Source organism: Bos mutus, chromosome 12 (assembly GCF_027580195.1).
Source record: "Bos mutus isolate GX-2022 chromosome 12, NWIPB_WYAK_1.1, whole genome shotgun sequence".
Classification (NCBI taxonomy): domain Eukaryota; kingdom Metazoa; phylum Chordata; class Mammalia; order Artiodactyla; family Bovidae; genus Bos; species Bos mutus.
Genome location: NC_091628.1, coordinates 70,572,222 through 70,597,184, shown reverse-complemented (window position 1 = coordinate 70,597,184; position 24,963 = coordinate 70,572,222). Strand labels below are relative to the sequence as shown.

The 24,963-nt window shown below is 53.7% G+C and overlaps 1 protein-coding gene across 2 annotated transcripts; it reads left to right on the top strand.

Moving 5' to 3' along the window:
* The first annotated feature begins 163 nt into the window (after positions 1-163).
* Positions 164-22,185, top strand: TMCO3 (transmembrane and coiled-coil domains 3). Of its 2 annotated transcripts, none has more exons than XM_070380691.1 (14): positions 164-1,272; positions 2,513-2,592; positions 5,258-5,780; positions 6,494-6,673; positions 6,993-7,184; positions 7,413-7,541; positions 9,654-9,746; positions 11,700-11,886; positions 11,967-12,084; positions 18,390-18,585; positions 19,750-19,900; positions 20,450-20,529; positions 21,266-21,415; positions 21,577-22,185. In XM_070380691.1, the coding sequence occupies exons 3-14, from the start codon at positions 5,337-5,339 to the stop codon at positions 21,688-21,690; spliced, it is 2,034 nt and encodes a 677-aa protein (XP_070236792.1). In that variant the 5' UTR covers positions 164-1,272; positions 2,513-2,592; positions 5,258-5,336; the 3' UTR covers positions 21,691-22,185. The 2 variants fall into 2 exon arrangements, with proteins under 2 accessions (XP_070236792.1, XP_070236791.1); XM_070380690.1 differs by having other exon boundaries at positions 5,211-5,780.
* Positions 22,186-24,963: the final 2,778 nt, after the last annotated feature.

The window sequence follows — 24,963 nt, the reverse complement described above, 5'->3', positions numbered from 1 at the left end:
AGAGACACCGAATACAACAACAAAATCTCCTCTTAGGGTCGCTTCCAAGGGGCTGACCCAGTTAACGGTGTAAGCTGAGTCACCCTGATGGTTCTGGGTTCAGCAGGTCGGGGGATGCGGCAAGGAGTCAGACCCAAGTGCCCCCTTCACTCTCCCGCCTCCAACCTCTTCAGAAGGCCAGGCTCCTGCCCACGCAGCCCCTTCCCTCGGGGAGCTGGGGCGCGGTCTCTGCTTTCTGGACCTGCTGGACCCCTCCCGGCTCTGACCGGCCTCCTGCGCGGCGGCTCTCCCCACCGGGAGGGGTCCTCACGCCGCCGCTGCCCCTGCACCTCCCTCCTGGACCCCCTCTCCTGCCCGGAGGCCTCTCCCCAGGACCCCGCTGCCAGGACGGCGAAGGCTGCCCCAGCGCGGCCGGCTGCGTCCTCTCCCTGGCCGCCTTCTGACTCCTCAGGGCACCCGGTCTGCCCCTCCCGCACCTCTGGACGCCCCCCGCCCCACCCACGGCAGAGCGCTCAGCTCGCATCGAGGAGCCGCGGCTGAGCGTCCACGGGCTCAGCGTCTGACGCCGCCACACGGCTCCCGGCCCGGCCCCGACCGCGGAGAAGGGGCTGGGGCCCCGCGCCCCGGCCTGCCTCTGCCGGGCCTCGGCCCCAGCGTCACCGGACCCGCGTCTGTCTCGTCGGCCCGGGACCCGCTTGCCGCACAAGGGACTCCTCCGTTACCGCGCCTCCACGACGCCTCAGAGCACAACCCGAAGGCTCCAGAAGCCCCTCCGTCGCTGACCCCCGCCCCGGGCACCGCCGCCGGTCTCCGACCCGGTGCTGCCCCCGCCGGCGACCCCCGCGCCACCTACCCTCGCCCCACAGCGCCCCTGTTCGCGCCCGCCGAGCCACCCGCGCCGTCCCCGCCTGGGCCTCAGCCCGGACAACGTCCGGGGACACAGGACTCCGACTCCCGGCGTGCCCCGCGCCGCCCGGGGGCCGCCGGGACCCAGGCCGCGCTCGGCCTCCGACTCCCGGCGTGCCCCGCGCCGCCCCGCTCCGGGCCGGGGACACCGCGCCCCGCCTCCTTAAAGGAGCCGGGACGCCGTCTCGGCCGCGTCGGCGCCGAGCGCGTTCGGGAGACGGCGGGCAGAGCGGGCCCTCTGGGCGCCTGACCTGGGCCCCGCCCCGGGGGCGGCCCTGCCGCCTGGGAAGGGATGCGGAGAAGTCGCCTCCGTGTCCTCCCCTCCGGAGAGCCGGACCCAGGACGCGCCGCGGCCGGAACGTCCGGGTGAGCGCTGCTCGGCGCGGCGTCTAGTGCGGCCCTCAGGGCTCCCTTCCCCTCCCTGCCCGGGGGTCTGGGCTCCCCCGCCCGGGGGTCTGGGCTCCCCCTCCCCGGGGGTCTGGGCTCCCCCTCGGGGGTCTGGGCTCCTCCCTCCCCGGGGCCTGGGCTCCTCCCTCTCCGGGGGGGTCTGGGCTCCCTCTCCCCGGGGGTCTGGGCTCCTCCCTCCACGCGGGGTCTGGGTTCCTCCCTCTCCGGGGGGGTCTGGGCTCCCTCTCCCCGGGGGTCTGGGCTCCTCCCTCCACGGGGGGTCTGGGTTCCTCCCTCCCCGGGGTCTGGGCTCCTCCCTCCCAGAGTCTCCGGTCTCCCCGCTTCCTCCCCAGAGCACTGTCTCCACTCTCGGGGTTCCGCCCCCCCAGGCTTTGTGCCGAGGACCGTGCTGCATCTGAGCGCCTTTTCCATGCCCGCACACCTGGCGGCGGATGCAGGGCAGATGCGGGACGGGGAGGGCGCGATGGGAGCGCGGGCGGGGGCTGTGGACATAGCGGGCTTGGAAGGTCCACAGCCGCCTCCCCCCTCCCCCCTTCCCCCATACCCCAGCCAGATCAGGTGTACGGAGGAGTCTCCCCCTCCCCGCACCCCCGGTTCCTGCGGGACCTCACCTGGGAGCTCACACGTGTTTGTCCAGGGGTCACGCGGCCTCCAGCTCCCTTGAGAAGGAAGCACAGCGTGGCCCCCAGTTAACGCGTGACTCAGGGACAGCTCCCAACCCAACTTCGGGGAGCTACTCTGAGGAGGGGATGTTGAGGGTGGCTGCCAGTCACAGGACAGGTGCCAGTGATTGGGTTGGTACCTGTCCAGAATACTGGATTTTGCACAGTTTAATTAGCGTTACATATTTTAAAATTTATTATTGTCCATAAGAATTTTCTGTCCTTCCTGTTTTGCTTTTTAAATTCATTTTCCAGTTCTTTTAGTGATTAGAAAGGAATCATAAGTTGTATTTACAGGATTATAAGTGCTTTATCTTTTAACAAATAGAATTTACATCATCTAACTTGTTAAAGTGTAAAATAGGCTTTTCGGGTAAAATCCTCTGCAAGTCCCGTTGGGTTAGCTCGCTCCCGCCCAGGTGTCTCTGCCTCCTTCTTTGCCGCTGTTTTCTGCCTGGACGCTCTGGTAGAATCTGGCCAAAATGCTCATGACAAACCGTCCACTGCAAATAACCCTCCTGCTTCCTTTTTTCCAGAGGTTCTGCATCTGCTAACCCTGATCCCGCTGGACCCTGGAGGCTCGCTCTGGAATTCTCTCCTGGAGCTCTGGTGCCAGGTCAGGCCCCGCTCCCCCAACGTAGGGCCAGGGGTTCAGCTGGGTGTGGAATTTTAAGAATTCATTATAAGACCAAAACTAGTCCAGAGTGTCTGTTTTCAATAATTAAAAATGGCAGTAAGAGGGGCTTCCCTGGTGGTCCAATGGCTAAGACTCCAGGCTCCCAACGCAGGGGACCCACCTTCCGTCCTTGGTCAGTGAATTAGGTCGCACATGCTGCGACTAAGACCTGGGACAGCCGAATAAGTGAATAGAATTTTTTAAAAAGGAAAATATATGCCATTTATTTAAAAAAATAGCAATAACAAAATGACACCATTTACTGGAGAGAAACATGTTACAATTTAGTAGTCCATAGGATTTGGTAGTTGAATTTGAAGGTAAAATCAGAAGTTTATGAAGAAGGAGTGATTCATATTTTTAAAAAGTATTTATTTGATCGCGCTGGGTCCTCTCTGTGGCTTGAGGGAGCTTCAGCCTTTGTTGCAGCCTGAGACCTTTAGCTGTGGCCTGTGGGGACCAGTCCCTGTGGTCAGGGATTGAACCCAGGCCCTTTTCTCTGGGAGCACAGAGTATCAGTCACTGGACCGCCAGGGAAGTCCTGGTTCACATATTAAGGGTCTGTAAGGAATTTCAGCTTCATGTTCATGGACATCTATCAAAAGATAGACGCTCTTTTCAGTGGACATTATGACTACGACTGAAATTCTCAAAGGTTTCTCCTTAAAATGACTGCGCCCCTTGGGTGTTGGGGGAGGGAGAACCTACTGCAGGGACTTGTCTGCGGGAGGAGCTGTCACAGTGGACAAAGGGCGTTACTCCCGAACTCTCTGTGCAGCAGTTTATTTTTCTGAAGTTTGAAATCTATAAGAGATTTGCTTTCTGTGATCTTTGGAGAAAACGTGTGTGTCTAGGTCTGTGCCATTAACTCAGCATCTGAAGTTTGTGTCTCGGTTTTGAAAAATACTGAATGTGTGCACATCTGAAGTTGAGCTTGATTTCTTTCCCTCGAAACAGTAGAATCTTAGCATGTGAGTCAATAAAATAACAGATCAGCACATATTGCTGGTATCACTGTGATTGGTCAGTGGTTGGTTTGTTTAAGGTGGTAACATTTACTTAAAGCTGTACTGAAACTGCGCGGGAAACAGTAATGCAAACAGCCCTAGTTGTGTATCCTGGCTTGTTGGAAAGTGAGCTGTCCAGAGTCTGTGGTCCTCTGGGAGACGTGGGGACACAGAGGGTCTAAATGCATACTGAAAAGATTCCTGACTTCATCAGAATACTGGGCCAGCGTGCAGTTTTCAGCGGGTGACTTCTAACTGTCATTCTGAACGTGGGTCACTCTCCTGTTCAGTGGTGGCCTCTTCAGGGTCTGCCTGGGACAGTCGGCCCCACTCGACCACGGGCCACAGCCCCGCAGCAACCTCTTGTGCCTTCGTGAGCTCTCTGTTGGCTCTGAGTTCTTGGTTTGTTTGGAATTCTTAGAAATGCATGCTGTTATTTTTGCTGTGTCTAATCTACTTTGCCTGGGAAACCAGATTAAACTCATTGGAGCTGGGATTCCCAGTGAAGTGAACAGTATTTGCACGTTGTAGAATACCACATGCGTCCTGGAAACAGGGGCCTTTGCGCTGTCCCTGGTGTAGGGCTCGGGCCTCACTGCCTGGCTCAGGGGTGTCGGGTCGCCTTCTGCTGTCCCGCATCTGCACCTCTCCTGTGCCCGCCTGCCTCTGTGGCCATCCTTTCTGCTCGCCTCCTGCACAGCCTCCACCCGCGCTTCCACCAGGCCTCTTCTAGGCGGCACAGCCCCTCACCCCACAGGCAGCGCTAAGACCCGGGCCCTGTCCAGCCCTTCACCCGACAGGTGGTGCTGAGACCTGGGCCCCAAGCCCCTCACCCCACAGGCGGCACTGAGACCCAGGCCCCGTCCAGCCCCATGTGTCCCACAGGCAGTGCTGAGACCTGGGCCCCATCCAGCCCCTCACCCAACAGGTGGCGCTGAGACCTGGGCCCCAAGCCCCTCACCCCACAGGCGGTGCTGACACCTGGGCCCCGTCCAGCCCCTTGCCCCACAGGCGGGGTGTAGGCTTCTGCCTGAGGCCCCCCTGAGAGAGGAAGTGGAGGGGCCTGGTCTGCGGCAGGGAAAACGCTCCAGTGTGGCTGTGGTTTATGACTGTTTCTTTTCTGTCCTTGACGTTTTGTTAGCTTGCACCTGTAGACTCGTGCTGGAAATCGGACCGAGGTCCAGGTGGCTCAGGGAAGTGGACGGTGGCCCAAGCCGTCTCGTGACACTTGAGCTCCGCCTCTGGCCCCTGGAGCTGGTTCCCGGCCCCTCGTCTGTGATGGGGAAGCGGGTAGCGTCCCCGGGCCTTGAATGGGATTGGTGTGTGTTGTTTGCACATGGTAGATGTGGTACATACATGAGGCTGAATTTCCCTTAAAAAATTGCCTTTAAATTCGGGTGTAACCTTCCAGGCACCATACTCTACATTCAGTATTGACTGTAATCTAGATGCCTTAAATAACTCAGGTGTTTCTATTCATCTAGGAAAAATAACATTTTCCTCAGAAAAGTGATAGCTTTTAGTAATTATGTAATACTTTAATCTCAATAGCAATGAATCATCCTTCAACTATATGTGACAGTTCGTCTCTTCTTCAGCTGAACACGTGTATCTGAAATGCCCGCTCATCATAGCCAGAGTCCCTGGGCAGCCCGGCCCTGTCCCTGAGGCTAGATCATGAAGGTGCCGGGGAGGAGCCACTTCTGGATGTGGCTTCCATTCCTGCAGCTGCTGGTGAGCGGCGCGGAGCAGGAGGGCGTGGCGGGGCCCGCTGTTGAGCTGCCCCGTGGCCGGGGGGCGGCCGTCCCGCAGAAGAGGCCGTGGGTCCTGGATGGCTGCAGGAGGCTCTCCGGGCTCCTGCGCCAGAAGGCTGCAGTATTGAACAAGCTGGAGGACGCGATCAGAGTGGTGGAGAGGGACACCAGCCTCTCAGACCAAGAGAAGCTGTTCCGGGTGCACACGCTTGAGATTTTCCAGAAAGAGCTGAATGAAAGCGAGAACTCGGTCTTCCAGGCCGTGCATGGCCTCCAGAGAGCGCTCCAGGGTGACTACAGGGACGTGGCCAACATGAAGGAGAGCAGCCGGCAGCGCCTGGAGGCCCTGCGGGAGGCGGCCATCAAGGCAGGTCCAGGGCTGGGGCGGGCGCGCCCAGGGCTGTGATCCGGCCCAGCGCGCTGCGCAGGGCCACACCTGAGCTCGCTGGGTCTCTCACGCGCCTGCCGTGGGAAATCCCTGTGTCCTGAGAAGAGCGGCTTGCGCTCTACAGTGACCCCACGTGGAGGCAGGCCCCCTGTGCTGCTGCCGTGTTTCGAGTCTCTGATGAGAACTTTTAGCGCAAAAGCTGATTTTCTTCAAGGCCCACACTCTGAAAACTAAAGTGTTAAGGTAGCTTTAAACAAATGTATACACTTGAATTAAGGACTTTGATAAAGGATACTTTTAAAATTAAAAGAAACTATTGTATCAGATGTAATATTTATATAACATTTTAAAGCTATCATTTACGCCATCTATTATGTGGCAGACACTTTAAATATACAAAGTATCATTATTGATCTTCCTGGAAAGGCTATATTATTACAAGCTTTAAAAGTGAGAGGATACAAATGATTAAGCTTTTTTTCACCCAAGTGGGTATTTCTGCCAGCAGTAAGGTGATGGGGTGTATAGCTCCCGGGTGTGGCCCGTCTGTTATGAGACACAGACCGGGACCTGCCTGCCTGTGTGCTTCCCTGCTGTGTGCGACCGGGAACCTCTGAGCTCGCTCCTGGCGCGTCAGGCGGGCGGGTTCCCTTCTTAATAAGCATCACTCTTCATTTCCCACTCATGAACAGGAGGAGACAGAATATGTGGAACTTCTGGCAGCAGAAAAACATCAAGTTGAAGCCCTTAAACACACGCAGCATCGAAACCAGAGCCTGTCCCTGCTGGACGAGATCCTTGAGGACGTGCGGAGGGCGGCCGACCGTCTGGAGCTGGAGATCGAGGAGCACGCCTTCGATGACAATAAGTCGGTGAGTGGCTGCCGTGCTCCCTGCAGGGGTGTGCGGCTGCGCCGGCTCACACGTGTGTGTTGGCACAGGCTGGAAACACAGGCAGAAGGGCAACACTGCGCCCCGGAAAGGGCCTTGTGTGGCCCCGCAGATGTGCACTGGTCCCCCTGCTTGGCCCCGAGTCTGGCCATCGTTGCACCCCCGCACCCCTGCCCCTCGTGGCCCATCTGCCTCCTGCCTGACAGAATCCTGGAGGCGTTCCTGTCTCTCTCTCTGTGGGATACATGAATTTGAACGCATCTGGCTGGTTTCAGTGACATGACATTGTTCCTTCCTGAAGGTCAGAGGGGTCAATTTTGAGGCGGTCCTGCGGGTGGAGGAGGAGGAGGCTGACCCTCAACAGAACCTCAGCAGGCGGGAGGTGGAGGAGGACCTGGGCCTGAGCATGCTCATCGACTCCCAGAACAACCAGTACATCCTGACGCGTCCCCGGGATGCCACCATCCCACGGGCTGACCACCACCTCATAAAGGTAGCAGGGCCCCCCGCCCCTGCCCCGTGATGGGATTCATGTGTTCTGGTTCTGTAGTTGTTAGAACCCCCCGGGAGCGAGCCGCAGCTCCTCCCCGGATGCTTGGGAGGCGCCGCGAACCACGCCGCACCTCCTTGCCTCCGTCTCCCCTTCAGGGAAGGCAGGGCACTGTCCCCCATGGCTGGCGGCCCCCTTTCCCCCACTGACCAGCGTCTCGCCCTCGTGCAGGACCTCGTCAGCATCGTGATGCTCTCCCTGCCTTGTGGCTGGCTCTGCACCACCATCGGACTGCCCACCATGTTCGGCTACATCATCTGCGGCGTGCTGCTGGGGCCCTCCGGACTCAACAGCATCAAGGTCAGAACAGAATCTGCTGTGCAGGACCTGCTGAGCTTAAATCAAGGAAGGTGGCCGTTTCTTATAAAGCTCATCAGAGATGTCCTTTAGAATTTAGTAGGAAATCTCTAAAGTATAGGAACATCGTTGTGTTCGTTAATGAGTGAGCGTGTTGCCCAGAGAAGATGACCCTGTTCACGTCTGTAAGATGATACTTGTTTTAGAGATTCTCTGTGCAGTACTACAGCGGACTGGGTTACTCAGACGCTGAAGGAGCTGGATGTGCTGGATTAAGTACTCCGCAGTGCTGGATTAAGTACTCCGCAGTGCTGGATTAAGTACTCTGCAGTGCTGGATTAAGTACTCTGCACGCTGAGAGGCTGAGAGCTGAGCAGTGATGAGGCCGTGGTGTCGTGCGGCCAGGGGCGTATAGGGCGACCCAGCCAGCTCCTGTGGAGGCCGCTTGCCGACGAGCAGCTCTTCTGGCAGTGAGGAGAGAGTCCCCGGCCTTGTGTTCTCTCAGGAAAGCACAGTGTGGACACGAGGGAAAGAGAAAGCCAGGAAGCAGCATCCTGGTCCCCTGCCGCGGGACCCCTAACGCAGGGCGTGGGAGGGCATGTCCGTCCCCACCCTGCCCGACACTGCCCTGCGGCCTTGCCCGCCTCAACCCAGGCTCCCCGCAGACCACACAGGCCAGGTGGGAGGCCTTCACGCTGAGCAGTCCTGACTGTGGACAGGCTGCCGGGTGAGAAGGGCCGTGCTGCCGGCCGAGAGCCCAGACTCGGCGGGGAGACGTACATGGCCGCCGCCTGGGAGCCTGGTTTCATTCATGACTTGGCTTTTAAGTGGCAGTTTTCGTGTGATGAGACGGCATAAAGGCTGTCGGTGGAAAATCCCCTCCTGCCCTGTTTCTCCCTCTTGCCAACAGTAGAGACACAGACGTATTTTCCTTTCCGTTTTCTCTTAATAGCAAAGAATTAAGGCTATCAGATCCAACTGGGTACTATGAAAATTGTTCTTGATAAATTACCTATACCATGGAAAAATAATATAATTATAATAGATAAAGATACCAAGATAAAAATCCAAGATCATACTAGCCAAAAGTGGGAGTGGGTAATGGAGAAAGTGTAATTGTACTTAACTGTACCCCAGTATTTATCTTTCCTGATAGGGAGTTAATAGACTTTCAGTTTCTAAGTCAAGAAGTGTAGGTTTAAGTATGTTACTTTAAAGTCAGGTTGGAGCCCAGTTTTCAAAAGCGGAAAAATAGTAGCAGTAAAGAAGTGTGAAAAGCAGAAGACATAAGAGAAGCAAGAGCAAACATGTCTTATAACAAATATACGTGGAATAAACTTCGCTATGAAAAGACGCAGGTTCGTAGATGGTGTCGGGAAAAAGCGTAAACAACGTCGACTCAAAATAAAATGACTGAAGGTTGAGAGTGAAAGGAGGAAGATGCTGGCAGAAGCGGCCGGGTTGCTGCTGTTCACGGCCTGTGGACCATGGACGTGCCCGGTGGGGCCAGGGCAGCAACTGTCGCACGAACACCTGGACTCTAGTTTCACGTGTTCAGGAAACACTGGAAAAACTGACCAGTTGGTGGCCGCCACGAAAACCTCAAATGTAAACAATGTGCATAGCACCAAATACACAAGCAGCGTTCTCTCCTGTAGAGCAGGGACACGGGGTGAACGCTTCCGTCTGTTAGGGCCTGTGGGGGTGCCCGCCGTGGCCCAGGAGGATTCCACACTCCCTCTCACCAGACCCAGGGAACGTGAGACTCTTATCAGTTAAGCTTCAACCTCAGCGTTAGTGCCTCCCTGTCCCCACAGGAAGCCAGTGGGAGGAAGTAATAGAAATGTAGTGGCAGTTAATGAGCTTGAAAACACATGAATTTGTGAGCTGGTTCCTAGAAAATAAATAAAAATATTCCTCCAGCTGATCGAGAAAAAAGGAAGAAAAGCACCGCACTCAGGAAGCCCAGATCTCAGACGCAGAGGAAGTCCAGATCGCTCGCTTTTCTTTTTTGTTTTCTTTACTGGGCTTTTGGGGTAGTCCCACTGAGTTAGGATGATTCTGTGAATATCTTAAATGCGTTGAATTACATGGTTTTAAACTCTTGTTTTTCAGTCGATTGTGCAGGTGGAGACGTTAGGAGAATTTGGTGTGTTCTTTACTCTGTTCCTCGTTGGCTTAGAATTTTCCCCAGAGAAGCTAAGAAAGGTGAGTCCACTCGTGTGCTTGTGGTGGTGTCCCCCCCCAGCCTAACACGCTCTGTGCTCAGCGTCCACGTTCGTGGCTTGCCCAGCAGAGTAGAATATGATGTTATAGTTTGATGTTATTTTTGGAACATAAATTTCAAAAGATAAATTTTTTTTAAGTGAAAATACAACGAATAAGTGGAATTAGCTTTTATGTGTCTAATTCCAGACCAGGTCTTAGAAGGGATACGTTCAGACTTACTAACTTATGGGTCCCACCAGGAGGGTCCAACTCTGCCAGAGGCTAAAATACCATAGGGATTGAAAAGTCAGCGTGTTACTCTAGGGGAAGTTCCTGGTTCTAATTCCTAAATGAGTGGCAGATTTTGACTTAACTGCTCTGTCACTGTGAGATGAAAGTACCTGAAAGATTAATAGGCACGCTTAGGGCTATGTGTATCGATAAGCATTAAATTAGCGGAAGCCGCAGCTCCCCTAAGTGGCTCGGCTCCTAGAACGATTACTTGGAAAGCTGGCGTATTCCAGAATGGAAACGGAGTTAGATTAGAAGTAAATTAATGAAAACCACTCTGTGTTTGAACAGACACATCACGTAGGAGGAAAAAGCTGATGGGGACAGGATGGGGTGGTGATGGACGCTGCTGGCTGCAGGAAGGGCAGCTCCCAGGTCCCTGGGTTTTCACGTGTGTTCAGTTTACAGACGTTCACAGCAGATGGTGTTGCCTTGAGGGTGGGAGCGAGGGGGCCAGCGTCTGGCCCCCACGTGTCCCTGGCTTGGCCGTCTTAGTCACTGGCGTCCTCATCCAGGCCGTGAACACTGGGGAGACGCAGGTGTCCTCTGGCCCCAGAGTGCTGAGATTCACCCTTTCCTGCACTCAGGTCTTCAGTGTTGAACGAGCGCGGTGTCGCCCACCGTGACACCCCTGTCTTTGTCGGGGTGACGTTTGTGATGCTCTGGGGGTTTTGCACCTGTCGCTGCAGCCTAAAGCAGGGCTTACAGGGCAAGTGTGTGTCCTGAGTTGGGGCAGGAGCCTGGGAGGGACTGGCCCCTAGTGGCTGCCTTTGGGTCTGGGGTGAGCTGGGGTCTCTGACGGCCCCTCAGCTCCGACATCCCCAAGCGCCACTGAGCTCTGGCTGCTCCCCGCCTGGCGGCCCTGACCCTTGACCTGCACCAGGGGCACACCCCACGGCTTCGTAGGCAGGCTGGAGGCTCGGCGTGTTGGCTCTGAGCTGACAGTTCTCTCGCTGTGTTGGGTACGTGTGGGAGATTACTGGTAGGGCTTTGAGGTGTTAGTAACTGTGGGCAGGCCCCTCTCGAGGCTTGGGTGAATTCTCCCAGACGCCTGATGAGAGGCTGTTCAGAGATGCCTGGCTCTGCGAGCTCCTTCCTGGGCCTTGTGGCTGAGGACATCTCTGTTCTGCCGTTGGGCGCCCTGGATTTGTCGTTTATCCTTAAGCCACCTGGGCCGCCCCGGTGTGTCCCAACCCCGACCCCAGGATCAGGGACAGGCGCTGTTTCCATTAGAAGAGGGGCCCTGGGTCCTCGGCTCCAGTTGTGTTCTGAGGATGGGGTGCACACGGAGAGGGAGGGGCGTGCTTAGTCCTCAGCAGTGCCCGGGGCTCAGGGGTCACGTGTGAGCACCTCAGTTTCCTGGTGTTGTGCCCTGCGTTTACTGCAGAATCGCTTTCTACAGGGCCACCTGGTTCCTGAGCAGGGGCGCTTCTGCTGCTTGGGGCCATGGGCGCTGAGGCATGTACACGTGGTCCTTGGGGCCATGGGTCCTGAGGCGTGTGTGCACGTGCTCCTTGGGGCCGTGGGCTCTGAGGTGTGCGTGCAAGTGCTCTGAGGCATGTGTGCACGTGTTACTTGGGGCCATAGGCTCTGAGGCATGTACGCACATGCTCCTCGGGGCCGTGGGCGCTGAGGTGTGTGCACGCCCCTGTGCTCCCCCAGGTGTGGAAGATCTCCCTGCAGGGGCCCTGCTACATGACTCTGCTCATGGTGGCCTTCGGCTTGGTCTGGGGCCACCTTCTGCAGATCAGACCCACCCAGAGCGTCTTTATCTCTGCCTGCCTGTCCTTGTCGAGCACACCTCTGGTATCCAAGTTCCTCGTGGGCAGCGCCCGCAGTGACAAGGAAGGTAGGTGGGCGTGTGTTCCAAGTGATGCTGGAGTTGCCTGACCCGAGTCCACACACTCTTAGTGGTGTCTTCCCGAGCAGGCGACATCGACTATGGGGCATTGCTGCTGGGGATGCTGGTGACTCAGGACGTGCAGCTGGGGCTGTTCATCGCCATCCTGCCCACGCTCATCCAGGCGGGAGCTGGTGCTCATGCCAGGTATGCTTTATGCTGTGCTTTAGTGCAGTTTGTTTTTCTGGCTTCAGATCATTTGTTTATCGAAATACTGCTTAGCACTTTTTCCCAAAGACATGGAACTTGTGCAGCACAGGCTCAGAGCTTAGTGACAGCCGTCACACCCCTGGGCTCAGATCCAGCTTCATGGCTGTGGGCATTCACTTTATTTCTTCCTTTCTAACCTGTATGCTTTTTCTTTCTTTTTCTTGCCTTATTGCACTGGCTAGAATTTCCAGTGCTTTGTTGATGAAGATGGTAAGAGTAGATGTCCTTGCTTCTTCCTGATCTGAAAGGGAAAGCATTCATTCTTTTCTTCATTTAGTGTGATGCTAACTGGGATTTTTGTAGTTATTCTTTATCAGTTCCCGGGTTGCTCGGAAGTTCTGTCTTGAGTGCATGTTGGATTTTGTCAGATGCTTTTTCTGTACCTACTGATATGATTGTATGGCTTTTCTTCTTTACCCAGTTTATATGGTGGATTACATTGATTAATTTTTGAAAGTTGAACCAGCATTGCGTATCTAGAATAAATTCTACTTGGTTATGGTATATAAATCTTTCTATGCATTGCATCATCTAATTTGCTAGTATTTTGTGGAGGACTTTTGTGTCATGAAAGATACTGGCATGTTGTTTTCTTTTTTATTCTCTTTATCTGCTTTTGGTATTAGAGTAATACTAGGCTTGTAAAATTATTTGGGAGGTGTTCATTCCTCTTCTGTTTGCTATTTTCTGGAAGACATTGCATAAAATTGCTGTTAATTCTTCCTTAAATGTTTGGCAGAATTCTCCAGTGAAACCATCTGGGTCTTGAGAGTTCCTTTTTGAGAGTTTTCTGGAATTAGAAATTCAGTTTGCTTTATAGTTACAGGGCTGCTGGAATTATCTGTTCCTGTTGTTGAATGTGCTAGTTGGGTTTTTTGAGGAATCGGTCCGTTCCATTTAATCGTCAAGTTTATAAGTGTAGACTCGTTTGTTGTACTTTCTCTCCCTTTGGTGTCTGAGGTCTGCAGTGATTGCCCCTCTTTGATTCTGCAGTAGCCCTTTCTCAGAACCAGCTCTTTGTTTCACGGGTTGCTGTCTGTCTGCGGTTTCGCGTCCATTGTTTTCTACCCTCCTTAATATCATTTCTTCCCTTCTGTTCGCTTTAGGTTTATTCTGCTCTTCTTTTTCTAGGTTCTTGGTATGAACTCAGATTATTGATTTGAAACCTTTCTTCTTTTCTACTACAAGTATTTAGTGCTATAAATTTCTCTCATAGCGCTGTTGGCTGCACTCACTTATTTAAACATTTTGAATTTTTATTTTCATTCAGTTAAATGCATTTAGGATTTTTCCTTTGATACTTCCTCTTTGATCTGTGGATTGTTTAGAAATGTGTTGCTTAATTTCTAAGTGTTTGGTGATTTTCTTGTTGTCTTTATTTTATTGATTTCTAGTTTGATTCCACCATGGCAAGAGAACACACACTTTGTATGATTTCAGCTCTTTTTCATTTGTTGAGGTTTGTCTTCTGGCCCCAGATATGATCTGGTAAATGCTTCAGAGTCGCTTGGAAACAAAATGTGTGTATTTTTATCATTGTTGAGTGCTCACGTGTATCAGCCATTCCTGTTTGTTCGCACGTTGTTCAGTCTCTCTGAATTCTTGCTGTAGTTCAGCCACCTGTTGAGGGAGTGGTTGGAAACCTCGGTTGTAACCCCGTTGTCTGCTCCTCCTTTTAGCCCTGTCAGCTTTTGCTTTATGTGTTTGGGGCTCTGTTGTTTGGTGCATTCATATTTAGTATCATTTTGTTTCTAGTAATCTTTCTTGCTCTGAAATTCACTTTATCTGATATTGATACACATAGTCCCTCCTGATTATTTTTTATTCACGCAGCCCACAGTACACCTTCTCTTTCCTTCAGCTTTCAGCCTCTTGTACTGTTGTATCTGAAGCGAGTTTCTTATGGACCACGTGTTTTTGGATGATGCTTTTGTGATCAACTCAGCAAGTCTTTGTGTCTCAGTCGGTGTGTTGAGACCACTTGCGTCTGAGGTGAACACCGTCACGTTGGGGCTCAGTCGGTGTGTTGAGACCACTTGCGTCTGAGGTGAACACCGTCACGTTGGGGCTTAAGTTCTGACGTTTCATTTTGTTGTCTCTGTTTCATGTCCTTTTCCGTTTCCCTTGCATCCCAGCGGCACTTGCTTATTTTTAAGCATTCCGTCTTAGTTTGTTTAGAGTGATTTTTAATGTGTTGCTTCCTGTGGCTCCTTCTGTGACTCTTCAGGCGCCACAGTATCCCCACGTGGACTTGGTCACCGCTGTTAGCATTTCACCGTTTCTTGGAGAACGTTCCACGACTTGTGTGAAATGTGGATCCTGTTTCCTTCTAGGGCTTTTTCCTCCCCTACTTTTTAAATGTAATTGTTGTATTTCGTCTTTTCTCTACTTATGTTGAGTACTGTTATCTGATGGCTTTTTAAAGTTTTGCTTCAATGATTAAATAGGATTTTTAAGTTTTATTTTATTTTTGTTTACCTTGCCATGCAGCTTACAGGATATTAGTTCCCAGCTAGGGATTGATCCTGGGCCTCTGGCAGTGAAAGCTTGCAGTCCAGGGACTGCCCTGGACTGCCAGGGAATTCCCCTGAAATAGGATTTTTGAAGCTCATGAGAAGTACTACTTACTATACTTCCTGTCTTTCACCCATCTGACTCTCCTTCTCCTCCCTTCTGTGCGGTCTCCTTCCTGCTTGAGGACTCTGGCCCCTGTCTCACTGTTAGCCTGCTGCGGGCAGCAGGCTCTCTCGGTTTCCCCGTCTGAGCGTCTCCCCACTTCGTCCTGAGGGTGCCTGTCCACGGGGTGGGTGTCTTCCTTCCAGGGGCAGCAGGCTCTCTCGGTTTCCCCGTCTAGTCTGAGGGGGGGTGTCTTCCTTCCAGGGCCTGGTCGTGTGTGCTGCCCCTCCCTCTGGCGGCCCAGCGGGGAACTGGCTCCTTTGGGCTGCGTTTCTCCGGAGCAGCACACGGCTCCGCTCCGGCTGTTCTTCTTCTGTTTTAGTTTTCAGACATGGTTTACAGCGTGTCCTGGCATCTCGGTCGAGCTGACGGCGCACGCGATTCCGAGGCTGGCATCCTCCCAGACCGCTGGCCTCTCACTTGTCCCCGGGCGCCCTCTGGCCTCTCCTGCGAGGCCACTGATCCCACTGCTGCCCTGCCCCCCGAGGCCTCCCTCTACGTGGACGCGCTGGGGCCGCAGCAATGAACCTGTGAGCCTGTGACTCTCTCTGGGTCTGCTCTGCGCGGCGTTCGTTCGGCTCCTTGCAGCCACAGGTTTCCGTCTCTTGCCTGATTCGGGGATTTCAGCCCTGGTTTCCTCAGGTGCTTTTCCAGTCCCCCCTCAGCCCTCATTCCAGGACCCCATGGGGCCAACACGGCTCTTCTCTTGCCTCCCGGGCCTCCAAGATGCTTCTTTATCAGTCTGTTTTCTGTCTGTGGCTCACTGGGTAGATTCTGTCCAGATGCTTCTTTATCCGCCTGTTTTCCGTCTGTGGTTCAGACTGGGTAGACTCTGTCCAGATGCTTCTTTATCCGCCTGTTTTCCGTCTGTGGCTCACACTGGGTAGACTGTCCAGATGCTTCTTTATCCGCCTGTTTTCCGTCTGTGGCTCACACTGGGTAGACTCTGTCCAGATGCTTCTTTATCCGCCTGTTTTCCGTCTGTGGCTCAGACTGGGTAGATTCTGTCCGCTTCTTTATCCGCCTGTTTTCCGTCTGTGGTTCAGAGTGGGCAGATTCTGTCCAGATGCTTCTTTATCCGCCTGTTTTCCGTCTGTGGCTCAGACTGGGTAGATTCTGTCCAGATGCTTCCTTATCCGCCTGTTTTCCGTCTGTGGTTCAGAGTGGGTAGATTCTGTCCAGATGCTTCTTTATCCGCCTGTTTTCCGTCTGTGGCTCAGACGGGTAGATTCTGTCCAGATGCTTCTTTATCCGCCTGTTTTCCGTCTGTGGCTCAGACTGGGTAGATTCTGTCCAGATGCTTCTTTATCCGTCTGTTTTCCGTCTGTGGCTCAGACTGGGTAGATTCTGTCCAGATGCTTCTTTATCCGCCTGTTTTCCGTCTGTGGCTCACACTGGGTAGACTCTGTCCAGATGCTTCTTTATCCGCCTGTTTTCCGTCTGTGGCTCAGACTGGGTAGACTCTGTCCAGATGCTTCTTTATCCGCCTGTTTTCCGTCTGTGGCTCACACTGGGTAGATTCTGTCCAGATGCTTCTTTATCCGCCTGTTTTCCGTCTGTGGCTCACACTGGGTAGATTCTGTCGGTTTGTCAAGTCCCCGGGCCCCAGCGCCTGTCGTTGCCTCTCTGCTCTTCAGCTCATCCAGCTTCGGTTAGTATGTTGTTTAGTTGTATAATTTCCATTTTATTCTTTTTTTTTAAACTTCCATTTCATTGTTGAGATTTTCTGTTTTTTTCTTCCCTTTGTTTCAAGAGGATTTTTAATTGCTATTGAATCATTTTTATGACAATTGCTTTAAAATCTTTGTCAGATAATTCTAACGACGACTGGGTCTTGATGTTGGAATCTCACTCAAGTTGTGGTTTTCCTGATTGTTGGAGTTTTGTATCTGATGAGTGTCTGATTCTTTACTCATTTTTAAAGCCAGAGGCCCCACGTTGAGGTGTGGTGGGGGGTGGGGGGGTCATCCTCCTGCTGGGCTCGGCCTGGGGGAGCTCATCACCTGTCGGCAGGTGGAAGCATTTTATATTTTATATATTTGCCTTTCGCCAGATGTTATACTGAATTTCAGCAATCCAAAAGTGATTCAGATATCTGCTCCACTCCCAGGTAGCTCATCCCATTGGGGAGGGTAGGAAGGGCAGCTGGTTAACTGAGGTTCCCAGGGGTGGAGGCCCCCAGCTCGCCATCAGCCAGCCCCACGGCCTGGGTGAGGTAGCTTCCTGGACACGCTGGACGTCAGTGCGTCAGTGTCCTCACTGGCAGGATGCAGACGCGGTGGGAGTAGCCTGCCTCCTGGATGGTGTGTGGGGGTCGCCAACGGGAGACTCGCAGAGCCGCGAGCGCGACCCTCGGACATGCAGCCACCAGAGTCTGTTTAGCAGGAAGGCAAGCTAACTGTTTGTCCCTTTGACCCTAAGCTGTTTAACTGTCAGAAAAGCAACCTGAGTCACAACCTTATTTCTTCTGCCTACAGATTTTCAGGGTAACTGAACAAAATTCTGGACAGAAAAAGGATTTTAATTTTAGCTGGAGGTCGCTTGAGTTCTGTTTGAGATGTACAGTAAGTCACTCCCAGGAGATGAGGGGCCTCCTCCCAAAACAGAAGCAGAACCGAGGGTGCTGGGCCCCTGCAGAGCGTGGGCATCACTTGGGAGCAGGCCCCTACTGGCTAGACAGCCGCAGCGCATGCAGAGAGACTGGGAAAGCTGTTCTTTTTCTATCTTCCTGATTTAAAGCTCATCCAGTACAGGTCCTGGTCCCGCTGATTTTGTTCCAGTTTAGTCACGAATGCTATGTTGACTGAGAACTTTACTGACAAGGCAAAGTCCCCTGCGTTGTGTTAAGACTGTAGAAATGGCAGCAGCATGTACAGCGTTTCTCGGGTGAAGCTGGGGCTACCGCGTGCCCCGGCCCCTCCACGCCAGGGCATGTGCCCCGCAGAAGTGGGAGCGCCTGTCCCCAGGCGTCTCCTGTGAGTGACGGCAGCACGGTCCTGCCTGAATCACACACTGATGGGGATGAGTCTTACCTGAACATGTGTTACCACAGTAAACAGAAACGCTCATGTGAGTATTCATGGCAGCATTGGTCACACTGCCTTTATTCTAAAAAGAGCTTCGTGCAGAGCCCTTTTCTCTGTGACGGAGTGACAGGGGCCTCCAAGCTCTGGCTTGGGGTGAAGGACTGGCACCCCCAGGCGGGAAGCCTGCGGTGTTCAGGGCGCGGTTGCCTTATGCAGGATTTCAGGTGGCGGTTAACCTTGGAGAGGAATTCTATCCCCTGCCCTTGGCAGGGACACATGAGCTGTCAGCCGTGGATCTTTGCATCCTGAACAGCATACCTGCTCCAGAGTGTTTGTTGATCACAATACAATTCAGCCTCTATATTTGATTCAAGTAACTGAGTTTCTGAGGTTAACGTTAAATAGATTTTATTCCAGCATTTGGGAATAAAGATGTGTATGATCTGGGTAATTTGTTGTGTAACCTTGAAAAGGAACGGAAGGTCTTTCTGCTGGACTGGGGCATGCCTTGGGGAGAATAAGGCCTGTCTCTTTCCCCAGCGTCGCCATGGAGGCCCTGCGGCTCCTGGCCCTGGTCGGGCAGGTCCTCTTCTCGCTTGCCGCCGTTCTGCTCGTCTGTCTGCTGGTGAGGACCTACCTCGTAGGCCCTTACTGCCGGAAGCTGCACGTGGAGAGCAAAGGGAACAAGGAGATCCTGGTCCTGGGCGTCTCCGCCTTCACCTTCCTCATGCTGACGGTAACGCCCGGCCTCTCGGCATGCACATGGCTGGGGCAGGGCTCTCTGGCTCATGCTGCTCACGGCTGGCGCATGAGGCACTGTTTCCACGTGTGCGCCGTTGCGCTCACGCTCCCGGCTGGGGTGCCCGCGTGTCTGTCCTGCACGCCTTACACCTAAGGCAAGAGTCAGTGTGAAATCGTTTTCATCGTGTTTGATGAGAACGAGCTAGTTTGCAGCATAACTTCTGCTGCTGTGATATGAGAGGCTCACATGGAGGCTGGTTTTGGATGGAGCCTTTCCAGCTGGTAAAGAATCCGCTTGCCATGTGGGAGACCTGGGTTCGATCCCTGGGTTGGGAAGATCCCTTGGAGAAGGGAACGGCTACCCACTCCGGTATTCTGGCCTGGAGAATTCCATGGACTGTATAGTCGATGGGGTTGCAAAGAGTCAGACATGACTGAGCGACTTACACATACACATCCCAGCTGAGGGACAGGCTTCTTGTAAAGGAGGGCGGAGTTCCGGGAGACCCTGTAAATAGTCCGAGTTGTGGCGACATTACCTGCAGGACAGCAGCTGCGCCCCTCGACGTGGGCCGACCCACCTCGTGTTCAGCCAGTCAGCATTCACGCGCGGTCCTGGGACTGGCCCGTGACTCCAGGCCCGAGGCCGCTGTGGGTCCACGGCCGTCTGTGCGCGCTGTTTGCTGTGGCGGCTGCGAGCACTTTGTCCGCTCCCTCCCGGGCGTGTTTTGGGCTCCAGCATCGTCGTCTGTAGGGCCTGTGCTGCTCTTGTCTTGGTTTAACCCGAGTTAAACACACGTCTGCTCCCTTCCTGCAGGCACCAGGGGGTGGGCACAGGTTCCTATGCCACGTTTTTAATGCTCAGGAGTCGGGCAGTTTATTGATTCAGGATAGAGAAAATGTATGACAAATACTTGTTCTCACTCAGAAATCGCACAGCAGTCTCCCTGAATGGTGGTTTCACCTGGTTTATGGCTGCTCCTTCTTGCCTGTGGGCAGTGGCTTGGCATTTGCCACTGTGTCCTCCCCGGGGTCCTCCCAGGATGCTGGGCGGGGGCCAAGGAGCTGGTTGTGGGGTGCTATGGGGACCCCTCTGGCGTGAGCCTCCTGGCAGAGACTCTGCCGCGTGTACCCGGCATGTCCCGTGTCCTCCCCCCAGGTCACCGAGCTGCTGGGCGTGTCCATGGAGCTGGGCTGCTTCCTGGCTGGAGCCCTGGTGTCCTCCCAGGGCCACGCGGCCGCCGAGGAGGTCATGTCCTGTGTGGAGCCCATCCGCGACTTTCTGGCCATTGTGTTCTTCGCGTCCATAGGTGACTGTCCTCCAGGGCTGATGCCCCTGCTGGGTCTTGTCTGCTCACTCGTGTTTCGACTAACAATTTGTGCGGTGAAAACAGTTCCTGTGGAGGCTAGGGACTGAGGGACTCTCACTGAGGAGGGCAGGTCTGAGCTGAGGGACATGGGCTTTTAACAGGTGGTCCTGCGTGGCCCCTGCTTAGCAGGGTGGCAGGTCCACATCAGCGCATCCACACCAAGTGTGGGGGGATTTCTGATTTTAATACAAAAAGCCCAAACTGGTGTTCAGGCTGCTGCCCTGGGAACACCCGTGGGGTGGGGGAATCAGCCTGGCCCCTCACTCACGCCGGGCACTGCTTGGTGGGCCTGATCAGCCCCAGAGACGTCGAGTGCGTGGCTGTGTAAATGGGCTCCTGGTTTGGTCCTGGTTCCTGAAGGCCAGGCCTGCCGCGCGGGGCTCTGGGTGGGATGGGTGGGGAGACCCCCTGTCCCTTCCTGTCTTGGACGCAGAGGTGCAGGGAGTCTGACCGCCTGGCCTTGGAGGGTCACCCGCCCTGTCCCCGCAGGCCTTCACGTGTTCCCCACCTTCGTGCTCTACGAGCTCACTGTCCTGCTGGTCCTCACGCTCTCGGTGGTGGTCATGAAGGTACGGTCGTGCTTGTGAGGTCCACTCTGTCTTTGGTTTACCCAACACCCCGCCCGCCGCTTCCTGCCTGTGTGACCCCTGCCTCCCCGCCTTCACCCCGCGCCGCTGGGACAGCTCGGGCTTCTTGGGTCAGGGTGAGGCTCCATCTCAGACTCTGTTGAAAATGGGGTCTTAGAAGCTGGGAGTGAGAAGCTCTGGACCGTCCAGGGGCCCTCACTCTGTGCTTTGTCTTGTCCGGAGTATAAACACAAACCCCAGTCTTGTACCAAACGTGCATTTTAACGGCCCTGGAGAACTATCTTGCCACTTCCCACTTGTATCCTTTGTGGCTTCAGACTCTTGAAGTGCCTGTGTTAACATGCGACCCGGGTGCGGAGGGCGGAGGAGGGGTTTACAGCGAAGGAGCCACACCCCCAGGCTGCTTTGCCCAGGCCTCACCCACAGTGTGTTAAGAGGACAGTTGCATCCTGACCACTGCTCCATACTCCTGGGCAGCAGGCCTGGTCTCCCCAGGGTGGGGGTGGTCCAGTGTCCTCTCGTGTGGCACTGTGGTGGGGGCCGAGCGGGCCGCTCTGGTGGGCTGTGGTGGGGCCGAGCGGGCCGCTCTGGTGGGCTGTGGTGGGGCCGAGCGGGCCGCTCTGGTGGGCTGTGGTGGGGCCGAGCGGGCCGCTCTGGTGGGCTGTGGTGGGGCCGAGCGGGCCACTCTGGTGGGCTGCATGACCCACCTCCCGGGCAGTTCGTCTTGGCAGCCCTGGTCCTGTCCCTGCTCCTGCCCAAGACAAGCCAGTACGTCAAGTGGATCGTGGCCGCTGGGCTGGCCCAGGTCAGCGAGTTCGCACTGGTCCTGGGGAGCCGGGCACGCAGAGCCCGAGTCATCTCCCGAGAGGTGAGTCTGCCCCGGGGCTGGGGGTCGGGGGTTGGGGGTGCAGGTCGAGGTCCCGGGCCCTCCATGGCCCCACCCCTGCTGCGGGAAGCCCAGCCCACCCACTGGTGCCCCGCCCCCACCACAGGAAGCCCCTCCCCCCCGCTGATGCCCCGCCCCCGCAGGTGTACCTGCTCATCCTGAGCGTGACGACGCTCAGCCTCCTCCTCGCCCCGCTGCTCTGGCGCGCTGCTGTCGCCCGGTGCGCGCCCCGGCCAGAGAGGCGGTCCAGCCTCTGAGGACCCCGGCCAGGTGACCGGCAGAGCTCTCACCGCTCCTGGACCTGCTGTGCCCGCACTGGAGAGTCTGGGGAGGCTGCCTCCGTGTAACGCTGACTTGGCGGTTGTGCCTGGATGTGCCTTTTCTCCTGAAATTACCGTTAACTTCATGTTGTTACTCCATCACTTTGTGTGTTTTCTTGGTAAGGAAAAAATTAAGGAGGCTTTTTTATTTATTGAACAACTTTTTGTTGTAATCTGTTGGTCAGTACTTATTAAACGTTTCTGTGATGTGAGCTTTTAATTCTGACAGTTTGGAAAGTTACTTTTAATACTTAAAGTCTGTGTTTTCTAGAGACAAAGGTCTTTTACATGTCTGTTTGTTTTTTATTACAATTTTAAAACACTCTCGTGTCAATTTGTATTAGAAATACCATTTCTTTAAAGTGTTTTGTTTTGAGTCATGAGACTATGCATTCTTAATAAAGATCATTTATGACCAAAATATAAATAATTGAAATTTATTGATTTCATTAGATTTTTATGTTGAGCTCATCGTTGATTTTTTTAAATAAAGATGTGTCCCCTGTTACCTCACTATTTGAGAGATCGGATAGATGCATAGCTATCTGTGAAGGCTAAGTTCTGACTTTAATTCTCTAAGTGTATATTGGTGATTATGTGCCCCATTTTAGAAAACCATGCAGCTAAGATCTGATCCTTACAAAGCTTTCCTGAAGGGGTGCCTAAGTGGAGAGTTTCTATAAATACAGGCCTTAAGAGCCCAACAATTTGACCAGAACCCTTGGCATAGAGGGAGACACGTGAAGGGTGATTATGGATCACAGACATAAATTAGGAGTTGCAGTAATATAAACTAAAACATTAAGATGAAGTAAACTGAACTAGTGTGAAGTAAATCCATGGAGAAATGACGTGAATGTGCTTATTTTTAGAAACCAGCATTGGTTTTGCTCGTTTCTAAACCGTTCCAGATGGTGCCATGGCCTCCGACCCTTGGGCACGTGGACACTGGGGGTTCGGGGTTGCCCGGGGAGCCCGGCCCTGCTGCGCTGCACCTTGTCCACGTGCCTCCGCCTCCAGCCTGCGTCCTCTCTGCTCTCGCGTCTCCAGCACCCACGGCAGAGCCAGGAGCTCGTAAGACCACGTGAAACCTATCTGATGTGCGGGCAGCAAGTGTTCCCTCAAATGTGGAGTTAATACCACTCTGACACTGAAGTAATTAATAGACGTGCCCTCTGTGAAGAGGAAATGCTGTTGGAAAAGCCCTGTGCTTGGAGAGGCCTGGACCCTTAGCACTGCCCGGAGTCATGAGGACGGCACCGGCCTGGGCCCACCCCGCTCTGGCCCTGGGACGTGGCCTCCTCACCTTTTACTCAGCAGTGTCTTCACCCTCGCCTCTCTCTGTCCTTAGCATCCATAAGCCTGCTCCAGGCTACCCCATCGCAAACTCACAAACTCAACCCCGTCTCTCAACCCCTGTCCTCATGCTCCCTTTCCCGTGTAGACTCAAGCAGGCCCAGAGCCCTGCTAACCCCTGCGCGTGGAACTGCAGACCACCTGCCTCCCAGAAGCAAGCCTTGACCCATCACCATTTCCTCTGGGCCTGTGCACGCCCCAGCAGAAACTTCAGGCCAGAAGGAAGTGGCATGATATACTTTAAGTGAAAAGAAAAGACATACAACTCAGAATACTCTACTTAGTAAGGCTGTTACTCAGTTTGAAGGAGAAATGAAATGTTACAGACAAATCAGATTTTCTGCAGGACAGAGCACATGCTCGGCCACAAAACAAGTCTCCCTAAATTTAAGAAAAGTGAAATCCTATCAAGCATCTTTTCCAACCACAACAGTATGAGACTAGAAATCAGCTGACAATGAGAACTGCAAAAACACAAGCACGCGGAAGCTAACCGATGCTGCTAAACGGCAAACAGGTCACTGAAGGGGGGAGAGTACCCGAGGTGGGTGAAAACGAGACAATGGTCCTAAAATCCACGGGACGCAGCAAGGTGGTTCTGAAAGGGAAGTTCACAGTGATAGAAGCCTACCTCGGGAGACAAGAGAATCTCAAATTCTACTCTACAAAACACGAAGTCAAAAACATACACGCACCTCTGTGTTCATTGTGGCATTATTGACGATAGCCAAGATACGGAAACAACCTAAGTGTCCAAGGGTAGATAAAAAAGGTATGGTGTTTTTATATACAGTGGAATGCTACTCAGCCATAAAAAATAAAAACAAAGACCCTTGCCATTTGTGAGAACATAGATGGAACTAGAGGGTAGAGGGAGGGAAATACGTCAGAGAAAGACAAATACTATATAATTTCACTTGTATGTGAACTTAAAAATGAACAAACACAACAAAATAGAAAAATACAGAGAACAAACAGGTTGCCAGAGGGGAGGAGTACGAGGGAATGAGTGAAGTGAGGGAAGCTAAGAGAAACAAACTTCCTGTTATGAAACAAACGAGTCACAGTGAAATGTACGAGGGGAATATAGTGAAGAACTAGTGTCTCTGACAGGTTGTAACTAGACTTACAGTTGTGATCAATCTGTAATGTATACAAGCGTCAGGCCACGGTGTCAGGCACCGGGAACCAGCACCACGTTGTCAGTGAAACAGCGACCATAACTACAGGGTCCCCGGGAGCGGTGGGCACTGGGGTCAGAGGAGGTACGACCATGCAGCTCACACCAGCCCTCAGCAGCCTGACCAGACTCTCACCCGGGGGAGAGAGGTTTTTACCTTGTTGAGGGCACTGGTGTGCCGTGAGCGCTAACGTAGCCCTCCCTCTGGGACAGTCTGCAAGGATATGTAGGCGAACAGCAAAGGCCCCACACCAAGGCCCTCAGTAGAGAAAGCACAGACTGGAGTCCACTGTGCAGCTCAGAGCATGTGAATATATGAGAGGTGTGTGTGTGTGTGAGTGTGTGTGTGTGTGTGTGAGTGTGTGTGAGTGTGTGTGTCTGTGTGTGTGTGTCTGTGCATGTGTGTCTGTGTGTGTGAGTGTGTGTGTGTCTGTGTATGTGTGTGTGTGTGAGTGTGTGTGTCTGTGAGTGTGTGTGAGTGTCTGTGTGTGTGTCTGTGTGTGTGTCTGTGTCTGTGTGTATGTGTGTATGTGTGAGTGTGTGTGTCTCTGTGTGTGTGTGTGTGTTCTAGTGGTGTGATACATTTATTTTCTTATGTTGAACTACCTCTGTATTCCTGGAGTAAATGGTATCTAAGTTGATGAAAAATAGGAACCTACAAATCCTGGAAACTC